Below are 13,027 nucleotides of genomic sequence, written 5' to 3' on the forward strand. Positions count from 1 at the left end.
TGTTGTTTGTATTTGGAGGGTTTACGCATTGCATTGTAAAGAAACTTAACCTTGAAATACATGTCGAAAGCAGAGACGGCCTCGTAACAACGTAAAAGGCCTTGAATTTTGTGTTGATTCGCAACATAAGACAGAGTAAGAGCGTTTTCACATTATCCGATCCGATATCGGATATCGGAAGCCGATAGCCGATATCCGATATCGGAGGGAAGTAAAATGTATGAAATATGTGCCTGTCTTTCACATTGTCCGATCCGATATCGGATATCGGAGCCGACACCGATATTCCCAGTGGCTATCGGACGATGATGTTCAGTGTTGCCAACTCAATTTTCGAAAAGGCAGTATACCAACAGCAAAAAGCACTAGTTTGTGTATTTTCAGTCTTATAGGGTGCTCAATCTTTAAAAAAATTCTTTGCTTTTAACCTAAAACCCTTTCTAATAAAAGAAACCTTTTTTTATTAAGTAAACACACATTTAAGTAGTTATAGGCATTTAAAATACGATTTATACGGCAGGTATTTTTATTTGCCGTATTAAAATATACGGCAGTTGGCTGAACTGAAGTAAACAAAAATATATTGCGTTCTTAAATTCAAATATCTATCTTCGAAAACATTAGTGTCTATCATCTTTATTTTATCTCATTCTGCCTCGCTCCTCCTCCTACTCGGATATTGTTGGTTGTGCTGTTTATTGTATTGTTGTCATTGAGTGCTTTGTTTTTAAAGGACTTCAAAAAAAGGAGGAGATTTCACACCGATTTTATTTTTATTTTGAATTTACAACAAAGAATACAAAGTTTGAAAACTCTTAATTCTAAAATAATTGTTTATGAGAATAAAATAATTTATGTATCTTTACTTACAGGAAATTACAACAATCATATTACAAATAATATATTTGATCGAGTGACAATATTATTTTAGGATATTACAGTGTAATAAGAAAAAGAAAAGAAAATGTGAACAAAGATTGTATCACTTAATAAATTTATCATAGGTACTACATGAACTTTTATAAATGTATGTAGTGAAAAAATGACTAAATGACTAGGTACGTCTTGCTAAAAATACATTTAATAGATTTTGAAAGATATTTACTAATATGTATTACTAAAACTATTAACTAATACTAGGTTGTAGTAGGTATTGATATAAATTTATTTAATTTATAATGTGTTAACATATTAGTATATTATGTTATACAAATGACCGATATCAAAACTATTTAGTAAATAGCACATCTAAATAATATGCAGTAATTTGTGATATCAAATCATTTTTTTCCATTTTACTTTTCTTTTTTGAAGTTGTTTTTCTTTATCGTAGTTATTTTGAATGTACATGTACAACTATGATTTATAATTGATTTATAACATTTGATTTTTTTTAATTATACCTTTTTTTATCAACTGGCAATTTAGTTTAGTTTTCTCTAAAAATTTCTGGCAACACTCATGATTATATCGGAACGATTTTATCGGACAATGTGAAAGGGCAAATTGTATCCGATATCGGATATCGGCTATCGGCGTCCGATATCCGATATCGGATCGGATAATGTGAAAACGCTCTAAGAGACCATGACAATGACACGGTAAAATATGAAAATGAATACTTTGAAAATGAGTTTCATTCCTTAATTTGTGTTAATAAATGGCCTACAGGCCTTATTTAAAGACTGAAATTTGTTGAAACAAATGTGCCAACTAAGTTTAAGAATATTTACGTTTTATTTAAAAATATTCTTCTAAAATTCTTCATTGGACTTCTTTGGATAGCCAAAGCCAGGGCAACTTTCGCTCGGCTGCGACCCGTGTGGCAATCGAGTAAATTGACGCGGAGGCTTAAACTCAAAATTTTCCAGTCCAACGTAAAAACTGTATTGCTATACGGGTGTGAAACATGGAAGGTCACAAAGGACATCACGCACCAGCTGCAGGTATTTGTTAACCGCTGTCTCCGCCGAATCATTGGAATTTACTGGCCAGAAACTATCTCCAACGACGACCTTTGGAAATGCTGCGATGAGACACCGATCGCCCATCAGATTAAACGCCGCAAGTGGGGCTGGATTGGCCACACGCTACGTAGAGACCCGGAACACATACCAAAGCAAGCTTTGGATTGGAACCCCCAGGGAAAACGGAAACGTGGCCGTCCAAAGCTCACTTGGCGTCGTACTGTTATCGCAGAGGCCAAGTCAATTGGAAGGTGCTGGAGCGACATAAAACGAGCTGCCCAAAATCGAGACGCATGGCGGAGTACTGTTGACGCCCTTTGCCCCAGCTAGGGGTATTAAGTAATACCTTAGGATATTAAGTAAGTAAAATTCTAGTAGAGTAAAAGTGGGATAGATGCCGCACGGGGATAGATGCCCCATTTTCAAAAAACCTCACTTCCCAGAGTCGTGACTACGAATTAATTATTTAAATAGGAGCTCCTATCACCCCGCACCTCGAGTACGCATGAGCTGTTGTTTGGTGAAGACGTGTTTCGCTAGTGCGTGTAATAATATATATAATAATATATTATAATTTTTTCGAGGGATAGATGCCCTTAGGGGCCTCTAAGGGCATCCATCCCTCAATACATATGTACATGTTATTATCGATAATCACAGGTACTGTTTATATTTTTACCTGATTGCGTCAGAGGTTTTCTCTATGTTAACCAATTTTACTCCTTTAATTTGCTTTTTTTTGTGATGTATACTTACTTATTAATGATCTGCCCTTATACTGATTGTAGGAGATCCTCGCCACGAAAATACAAAAGAAAAGAAGGAGTGCGAGCGCAAGATATCTTGGACAACAGAACAACTATGTTAACATGACATTTGCTGGTTTATCATATAAATTTTATTAGATATTTCGCGTTTATAGAGTATGTAAGGCATCTATCCCACTCTGTAGGCATCTATCCTCAAAAAAGGTGTTCTACAAAAATATTTATTACTATCTATAAATGATAGGATAAAAAATATATATATAGTAATTCAAAACAGATATTTAACCTAGCTATATTCATACAAAGTGTTCGTATAAGATTCATGTTTTTAAAATTATGAGGCTATTTCAAAAAGTGGGGCATCTATCCCACTTTTACCCTACTGTGTTACTAGTGTTAGTAGCTGTACGCCTCAGAAAGGGCTTGACTGATTTTTTATGAACTTTCTGTGTAAATTCGGCAGGTGTTAAAGTGTTAAGGTCCAAAGTGTTATCGCTTTGGAGAAAGTAAGATACTGGGTGCAGAAAAACTTTTGCCGGGTCAGCTATTTATATTAACTTTTTTATATTGTAGCCCTATCACTAAAACTTAAAAAATATTGGCAGTAATCAAGCAGTAGGTACCTACTGTGCAGTAATATAAATACTTTTTAATTCCTTGACACCAACACAGTTTGATCAAAATTTAAAAAGTAATTCTTGTCATTTAAAAGCATTTTTCAAAATTATCGTTTTATAAATACATGTAAAAATAATCAATTTTATAATCTTTTTATACAAACTTTACTAAATTCCTGTAAAAATGGCTGACACTGAGGCAGACGATAAAGCAAGTGGCGATGGGACATCGGAACAGAAACAGGAAGAGCAACCGGCCTCTGAACCTCAGCCACCTGCCAAAATTCCGGACGTAGAACTAATTGTAGATGGGTTTGGTTTCATGCCTAAAGACTATCCTCGGGCCGCTAAAAGCACATCTTCAAATGTATTCACAAAGTCTTCCAAAATATTGAAAGAAATTAAAGGTCCAGAAGGTGAACATAGTCCTTGTGCGTCGAGTACTAACATTGATATTGTTAGGAGGTACACTTGGAAGACTAAAAATAGAATGATTGTTCAGGTAAACACATTGGTAGGATACAGCGAATACGCTTTGTGTATAATTTTGTAGTATGAATTGGAATTGTCTAAAATATGTCTTAAAATAATGTCTAGATCATCACATATGGCGCTACTATTACAATGATTCAAGTACCGGATCGGAAGGGAGTGCCAGATGATGTTGTTGCAGGGTTCGATACCTTAGAAGGTATTTATGATTTGAATGGTTATTCAGAATGTGATAATAGATTATTTAAACTAGTTAGTAAAGTTAAATCTTTTCGATTTCTTAGAATACTTCCAGACAAGAAATCCTTACTTTGGCGCGACTATAGGGCGGTATGCAAATTACATTAGAGAAGGTACAATGGTTGTAAAACCATCAGGGCGGATGTACATGCTATCTACGAACAGAGGTCATAATCATTATAATGGTGGCTATATGGGATTCGATAAGGTAAATAATGCTTAAACAAAAAATTAAATAATTTACTGAATTTTGGTTGTACTTCACCAGCTTTATGAATTTCTTAAAAAAGAAGAGGTTTATGCGAATAGAGACTGTCAATAATATTTTTGATCGAATATATTATTTGGTTAACATAGTATATATATGTATAGTATAGAATTAGAGCGGTTAAACACTTTTGCTTAAAAAAAAAGAAAATTCTACGTTAAAAGAATTTCTTCCAAATTACAGGTCAACTGGCGTTCATATGTAGTTGGGAATAAAGTGATAATGAGCCATGTATCTGAGAGATTTCACGAAGGGTACCCTGGAACTCTGATGGCTCAAGTCGCTTTTGAAGTCACTTGCGAGAACACCCTTAAAATAGAAATGAAGTGCACTACCAGTGAACCTACTATTGTCAACTTGAGCAACGCACCATACTTCAATCTGGCCGGTCATGTATGTTATGTTTCATATTTATGTATTTAATTCAATAATAGATAGGCATTCTATTTGTACTGATAAACTTAAAATATCTGTAGCTGATTTTGATAATTCTTCCACCAAAATATGGTTCTGATGGGTCAGTTTATTTAGATTTATGCTAGTATCTACTATACATAGTGATATAATAGGTTTCGCATATCACAAGTAATGCCCTGAACCACCTGAACGATTTTCTTTTTTGACAAGTAGATGGTCATGTTCCTTGTCCTACTAGATCATAAGTTTTTTTCTAGTTTTGAGAAGGAATGAAACAAAGCATATTTCATTTACCTCCCTAAATAGTGCATAATATAGATAGATTGGATAGAGCACAATTATAATGTTAGATAGTTTTTCTGTCACTTATAAACTCCAGCAAATAGCTATGACGTTATACAATAATTCAATTTAAAGTGATTTTGGGCGTCCCAAATACCAGATGGTGTTTGTCACGTCTAAAATAACGATTTCTCTAATGTCTGCTATTCACGTAGAATTTAGTAATTTGCGGGCGCAAAAAATTAACTCAAACTAACCGTTTTCTATATCATCAATAGGTTGAAAATTTCGGTTTTATTTTATTAATTTCTTACCTTGAATTGAATCGTTATATATAATAAACATATCTGATTTCCTATATTATTTTTTAATTGAAAAGTGCATTACGTGATATCACGCTATTGAATATATCCGGATTTATCTGCGATTAATGAATTAATTGTTACAAATGGAAACCAACAAAGTTTAATCTCGGTAGATTAATTACACCATTATTGTGGTTTCAGCATGCGGGCTGCGAAACTATGTATGACCATATATTCACTATCAATGCGGACAAGTACACAGCTGTAGACGAAGAAGGTCTCGTAACAGGTAAATTAATAACATTATATTAAAATTAATGCTCTGTACACGCATAATCACTCTTGTATGTAAACAAGATTTCTCGCGGAGGTAGGAAACATTAAGTATAGGAAGTATGCATCTAGTTGTTAATTTCGATGTATTCTTTGAAATATCTGTTCTGTGTGCTTTTAAAACAATGAGTACTATTTTTTTAGAATAATCTATTTTGGTCTAATTTTCTCTATTAAAACACATCCCAAAACTTGTCCTAAAATAAGTTAATAATTTTATCCGTATTCATTTTTTCCTCTGGAACTTTTTGTAAATGATAAAAAACCTTGATTTCAGGGGAAAAGAAAATAGTTGGTGGTACAGCATACGACTTCAGAGTGCCTCGGGTCCTCAGGACCATGCTACCTCGCATACCTTTGGGAGGCTATGATGTGAACTTTTGCATCTCTCAAGGCACCGAACAGGACTTGACGTTTCAATGTCGGTATGTAGTACGTACGGATCACAGCAATTGGTGGCCAGCGACAGCCACTAACACATTATTTCATATATTTTGTATAGACGCACCGTACCTGTTGCCGGTGGCGACCACTCGCTACAGAAGCGTCCGCGACAAAATATATGTAAAAATGTGTCATGTGGATTTAGTCGGTGGCCCGTTTGGACCGACCCTTATAGTAAACTAGCATCTGACCCCAGCTTCGCTTAGGTAGACGTTATCGAATTTTTAACTCATTTATTGTCCTAATCCAAGAAGAGACAAATTTATCAAACCAAAAATCCATTAAACATTTAATGAGTTATAAAATACGATTTTCTTTTATGTTTAGAGATTACATCAAAATATGGAAGACGTTTTTTTGCAGTTGTAGTAATAAATGACATAAGTCTGTATGTAATCATTTCATAACGCTAAGTTGCGCATAATATGATGCCAATGTAAAACAATTATTTTAAAATGAATTCGAAGTGTAGAAGGGATTTTTCTAACATTGAGGATTATAAACGGCAACAATAAGATTCTTGCAAATTAGATATTAAAATACAAAAGCCATTAATTATTTAAATAATTTAATTTTTTGGTTTGAAGTCGCATCACTTATCTACTCAATGTATTGCGAGTTTCTATAGAATCTTCTGCCCACCAATAAATGGTCTTCGATTCTATCTTTAGTTTATTAATGAATTTACTGGTTCATCGAAAGATGCGGCCACCTTTCATGAACCATTGACCAATTCACATACCTAATGGTTGGAAGATGCATCGTCGATGTAGTTACTTACTTACTTACGTCTTCTATCTATTTTTAGTGTACTCCACCCTGGGTCCGGGAGAGTATTGGAGGTATATAGCAGTCAACCTGGTATGCAATTTTACACGGGCAATTTGCTTCCTGATCCTGATAAGATCGTTGAGGTACTTACAGTTCAATTTTATAGCAATTGGAGTCACATACAAGTGAACGCAATTTTATGTTCATCTTTTCGACTAGATACTATTACAAAATTCTTAGATTTTTATGCCTTATTTACTTATTAACCAATTATATTAAGCGGTACGCGCCCTGGTAGAGTAAGACATAATCTGATATATTTTAAAATAAACAATATTTTATTTTTAAATAATTATCATCGTCACCTCAGTGCCCTTGTCCCACATTCAATTGCATGTTTATCAAATTATACATTATACACATGTTATATAATAACTGTATAATTGACTAAAAATTGTGTTTGTTAAATGTCCGTATGTTCCTACAAGCAGTAGCAGTTTTATTATAGGATATAGGAAAATTTAAGCATTTTGCATAAGCTGGTGAAAAGAAATTATAATTATAATATAAAATTGAGAATTTTATATGATCCCGTTTAGTCATGGTTATTATTATCTTTGTCGAAAACATGTTTATTTCTATCCAAACACTGATTCAGGTAATAAATTTCCATGTTCTGTAGAAATAAGGATATAAGGAGATGCATTCACATAATATGTTTCTTTGACCAATTTAAAATTTGAAATTGGTGAGGAACCCTTGTCCGATCACCAGTTTTTTTAACCGACTTCAAAAAAAAGGAGGAGGTTATCAATTCGGCCGGTATGTTTTTTTTTTTTTTTTTTTATGTATGTACACCGATTACTCCGTGGTTTCTGAACCGATTTACGTGATTCTTTTTTTGTTCGATGCGGGATGGTGTCGAATTGGTCCCATAAAAATTTTATTCGGATAGGCCCAGTAGTTTTTATTTTATGAGCATTTTTGTCTGTATTTGTAAATGTTGCAAGTGCAAGTTTGAAGTCGGTTGTTTTTAACGCAGTTATTGACTTGTGTCAGTTAATACTGGGTGTAAAATAATTTTATTTATATTTTTTTGCGATATAGGAAGCTGAGGTGGCCGGTGAGGAACACAAGTCTGAGAGTGAAGCAAGCAGTAAATCGAGTGCGAATGGCGACGAGGCGAATGAAGAGGAAAGCGAGGTTAATCACTCAAATAATGTTATAGAAAATTCTAGTAATATACCTGGCCCAGTAGACAAAGTAACAATTACAAAACGATAACGAAGTTAGAAATCGCAAAAATGTATGGGATTGACATACGCCGCGTTAGATCACGTGGTCTATCTAATGTCAATCCCATACATTTTTGCGATTTCTAACTTCGTTATCGTTTTGTAATTGTTACTTTGTCTAAGGCCCCTGATCTTTACCAATAGTAGGACCAACACACACTTCACACAATCCATGACACCTATCGCCAATCGATGAGCCTATAAATACTGGTGTCAAATTCAAACATTCCATCAGAAACATTCGAACGTAAAGCAAATCTTTCTGGAATTACCTTACGTACTTGAAAACTTTTTTAAGAAATCGTCTTTGTTACTAAACGTCTGTTTCTGTTTCAGGGGAAGAAGAGTTTTGGATACGTGCCCCTTATGGGCAAACAGGGTACACACTACAAAAAGCATGGATTGTTCTGTTTGATGCCCCAAAACTACCCTGATGCAGTCAACAATGTGAGCCTGGAAAAGTCTTGTTTCATTAGCTTTAAAAATTTTATTTAAACAGTTTGGATTTGTCTTCGTGATTAAATTCTGACCTATAAAAAACTGGTCATCGTCATCATCAGTTGATAAATGATTCGAGTGCAGGGACACAGATGTCAGGTTTTAGGCTATAATCCAACCACGCTGGCCAAGTGCGGGTTAGCAGATGTAATTTTCCCTCACCGTTTATGATAATTTTTTATAAATTCTTCACAGATACATTTTTATAATCATTATTTATTTCTTGTTCGGCTGGTCTCGAACCCCGACTTTATGATTTGAGTACTTTTCTGAGGTCTGCACCACTGAGCCACCCCAGTAGTACAATAAATTAGCTACTTTTTCGCAACTTTTATCATTACTAGCTGTTTAGTTTATTATGCCTTGATCAAACATACAGTTGTGAATATTAATTTCTTATTTTAATATCGGTTGGGGAGATGTATTTCACTTCTGACCGATTTCTATTCTGTGCCAGTTATTTTTTTGTTGGTTTGTTACTTCGAAGACTTTTCTGGTACCAAACCCAGGGCACACACACTGAACACTTGAACAGGCACCTAACGATGTTGACAATTTTACGGTGGCATATAATCATATTAAACCATATTATATAAGCCGTGCATTGTTAAATTATAACGTTGTGATCATAGAAATCTAAATAACAAGACACTAGAAGTTGTAAGCGTGCGTGACCTTGTCGCCACTCAGGTGATTTGCACATCACCAGTGCATTCGTCACTGTTCAGTTGCTCTGGAGACGTATGAGTGTATACATGGTGTGTTTCAGCAATTCCCATTGCGGAAATTCTTCCACAAGTTGTAATTATACTTATAAAGGAATAATATTTCATCGGAAAATATTTTTTTTTAGAAATGATGCCGTTTTTCCTTAAAATTATAGAATATTTACAAGTATTACGAGTGTCACCATAGTAATCGAAATAACAATGAATGACACAGTCGACTATTCTTATTATCACGTTTGTTCGTATTGGAGCAAAAAGTCTCATATACTTAGGGATGTTATTCTAAAATAAACCGTAAATTCGTGCGTTAGGATACATATTCAAAAGCTTAATTTAATAGATAAGTTAGTTTTCACTAAAATCAATCTGTCCAATAAAAGGCATAGTTTACTTGTGTGTACTGTTTAGCTTTCGGTTTGAATGTGTTGATTTTGGCGACAGCGGTTTTCATACGAATTATGACATAATAGCACTTCTATGTGTCTTGTTATTTAGATTTCTATGGTTGTGATGCAACTACTTCAATAAAAACTGTCAAAACACACGATTGTGTACTAGACAGCTGTCATTCAAAAGAGCATGCTTTTAGTGCAATTACGTGAAAACCGTAGATCTTTTTACCGAAGCATCTGTTTCGAAATAAACCAGGAAAAGTCATTTTATGGTAAAATAAATTAAGTAGGTAACTTCATGATTAGCAGTGACTCGATCGAAAGGTTAGGTTTTAGAGATTAGATGAATGTATAAAAATTAAGTTATAGATATTTCAATTTATCTGCAGATAGTGATGATAATGTCCAAACAAAAAATTCGACAATATTTAATATCTACCAACATGTAGGTACTTGACAACTAGATCTTCGTAGGAGATCTATATTATGTGCCTGTAGTGGCTGTAGTGGGATCAATTATGTGCCTGTAGTGGCTGTAGTGGGATCAATTAATAATAATGCTGATGATGACGATGAATTTATTAAAAAATATTATATGTAAAAAAATATGATGAAAGTTTATTCTACTATGTATTTTTTATATTACTGTCTATAAATCTTATTTTAAATTTTCAGAAAAACTTTCCGAACTCTGTATTGAATCCCGGAGAAGTCTACGTCCATCGAATACAGTACAAGTTTGGTATATTACTTGGAAAATATATTTAATAAGTAAAAATCGTATATGGTTCAAGAAAATGTTGTGGTGAATAAACAGTTGTGAAATCGTTTTTAATTTCTTTCATTTAACCTATTCCCCTATTTACTAGCTGCAATCCGCCTTTTCAGCCGCGTAGGTAAATGAGTTTTTCTTTTTCATCCTAATGTTCCCGTGGAAATATCCATATAAATAGTAGCTTTAGTGTCACTGAAGGTATCATCAAAATCGGTTCAGCCCTTCCAGAGCTTAACCGGGACTACCGGACAGACATTCAAAGATTGTAATAAATGCTATATTTTGGTAGGTATATATTATGGTCGTATTGAATGCATTTAGAAAAAAAGGTTACCTATTTGTTTTAAATTTATTTTATTTTTACAAACAGGCTCCACTTTTATTATTTGTTAAGATAACAAGCTGGTCAAATATACAGTGTGTCCGGACATGACATACCGATATTTGAAGGGTCTATTCTCCAGGTATTTTTATTGACAATTCAACCCGTCTACAGTCCCCTACCTCACCCCCCTCAAAATGGCAAACCTATCAATTCGGATAGTGAATTTATGAAAATTGTAATAACTTCGAAAGTGAGTGTCACAAAATACTAAATTTGGTTTTATTTGAACAATAACAAGTTATTCTAGGGACCACTAAACAAATTTAATTGATAAGAGTGATGAAACATACTTTAAAAAATTCGAAAACCATTTTGAGGGGGGTGAGGTAGGGGACTGTAGAGGGGTTGAATTGTCGATAAAAATACCTGGAGAATAGCCCCTTCAAATATCGGTATGTCATGTTCCGGACACACTGTATATCTGAATTCCTACTAAATAATAATCGATGCTAAAACTATATTGTTTGGTGTTGTATGCAAAGAGGATATAATCACTACGTGGTTGTATGTCTGAATAATAATTAATAACTTCCTACCGGTGTTGCGTGTATTTCTTTTAGCTACATGACTTTTATAAAAAAAAATCTAATTAAGCATGATCGACCTCATACACCGTTATTGACAATGCGTTTAAAAAGTATGTAAGTTAATGTTTGGTTTAGTTGAAATAAATGTCGCCAATAATGAAATGACGGTGTTTTCATGAATTATAATTAATGTGAGAAGTAATTATAATTAGTAGGTAAATTATAAATACTGTATGGAATCTAATGAAAAATTCCAAAAAGGCAGACCACGAAATCTATGGCTTATATTATTTGGCATATTAATTATTGCACTTGATGTAGAGTAAGTAAAAAAATATATAAATAAACTAGCGGTCCGCCCCGGCTTCGCCCGTGGTATACATATGAAAAATAGATGTTGGCCGATTCTCAGACCTACCCAATATGCTTACCAAATTTCAGAGGAATCGGTCAAGCCGTTTCGGAGGAGTATGCAGACTAACATTGTGACACGAGAATTTTATATATAAGACTAGCGTTCCGCCCCGGCTTCGCCCGTGGTACATATGAAAAATAGATGTTGGCCGATTCTCAGACTTACCCGATATGCACAGAAAATTTCATGAGAATCGGTCCACCCGTTTCGGAGGAGTATGCAGACTAACATTGTGACACGAGAATTTTATATGTAAGACTAGCGGTCCGCCCCGCTTCGCCCGTGGTACATATGAAAAATAGATGTTGGCCGATTCTCAGACTTACCCGATATGCACAGAAAATTTCATGAGAATCGGTCCACCCGTTTCGGTGGAGTATGCAGACTAACATTGTGACACGAGAATTTTATATATAAGATATATAAATAAACATATAAATAATAACTCCTTTCAATTCTGTACTAGCAAGTATGAAGAAAGTACGGAGATTGTACCAGAAAAATTCTAATCTTCAGAGCTTAATTTTTAAAAGCCTATTTTTACCGAATAAAATAATTATTAAATATTTTTTTTTATTTAAAACAGAAAAATTATTGGACGAAAAGCACATTTCAGCTGTTATCTCTATCTGTTATCACTAACCGTTACCTACCGCAATTAATATCTATTGAAATTCAAATGGGCCATTCTCGTAACTACGATTTTACCAATAATTATTAAAATTATTACAATTTGTAGTCAGTTTTCCGAGAATGAGGAACTCCCGCTCTGACCGTGACCTATTCTGTAGACAGCCATTCTCGATCTACAACAATACAAACAATGCGAATACAAACAAAACAATTATTTGACATCAGACATATGCAAATTAATGTATTGATATTAAGTCATACAGTGATATGTAATATGTTTTACGCAAAGGTAAACCAGTTACGTGGTTACGTGGAAACTTTTGCAAAGACTAGCATCGGGGACCCGATATTTCCTAAAATTTTCCTAATCGTATCTTAAATAATATTTCACAAATATAATAATATGTATTATATTATTTAAGCAGCATCGGTCATTGCTCAACTCCCATGTAAACTAAGTTGTGTAGGTACTTACT

General features: G+C 34.0%; 1 protein-coding gene across 2 annotated transcripts; it reads left to right on the plus strand.

The window, feature by feature from the left end:
- The first annotated feature begins 2,916 nt into the window (after positions 1 to 2,916).
- Positions 2,917 to 10,646, plus strand: LOC149911140 (galactose mutarotase-like). 2 transcript variants are annotated; one of them, XM_090103275.1, is made up of 10 exons: positions 2,922 to 3,853; positions 3,949 to 4,042; positions 4,128 to 4,291; positions 4,535 to 4,744; positions 5,557 to 5,644; positions 5,966 to 6,113; positions 6,941 to 7,046; positions 8,011 to 8,106; positions 8,535 to 8,645; positions 10,492 to 10,646. In XM_090103275.1, exons 1-10 carry the CDS (start codon positions 3,536 to 3,538, stop codon positions 10,582 to 10,584), a joined length of 1,428 nt encoding a protein of 475 aa, XP_089959401.1. In that variant the 5' UTR covers positions 2,922 to 3,535; the 3' UTR covers positions 10,585 to 10,646. The 2 variants fall into 2 exon arrangements, with proteins under 2 accessions (XP_089959410.1, XP_089959401.1); XM_090103284.1 differs by lacking the exon at positions 8,011 to 8,106 and having other exon boundaries at positions 2,917 to 3,853.
- Positions 10,647 to 13,027: the final 2,381 nt, after the last annotated feature.

Source organism: Colias eurytheme, chromosome 1, assembly GCF_061535395.1.
Source record: "Colias eurytheme isolate Ceu_HAF_F1 chromosome 1, ilColEury1 Martin Lab GWU primary, whole genome shotgun sequence".
Classification (NCBI taxonomy): domain Eukaryota; kingdom Metazoa; phylum Arthropoda; class Insecta; order Lepidoptera; family Pieridae; genus Colias; species Colias eurytheme.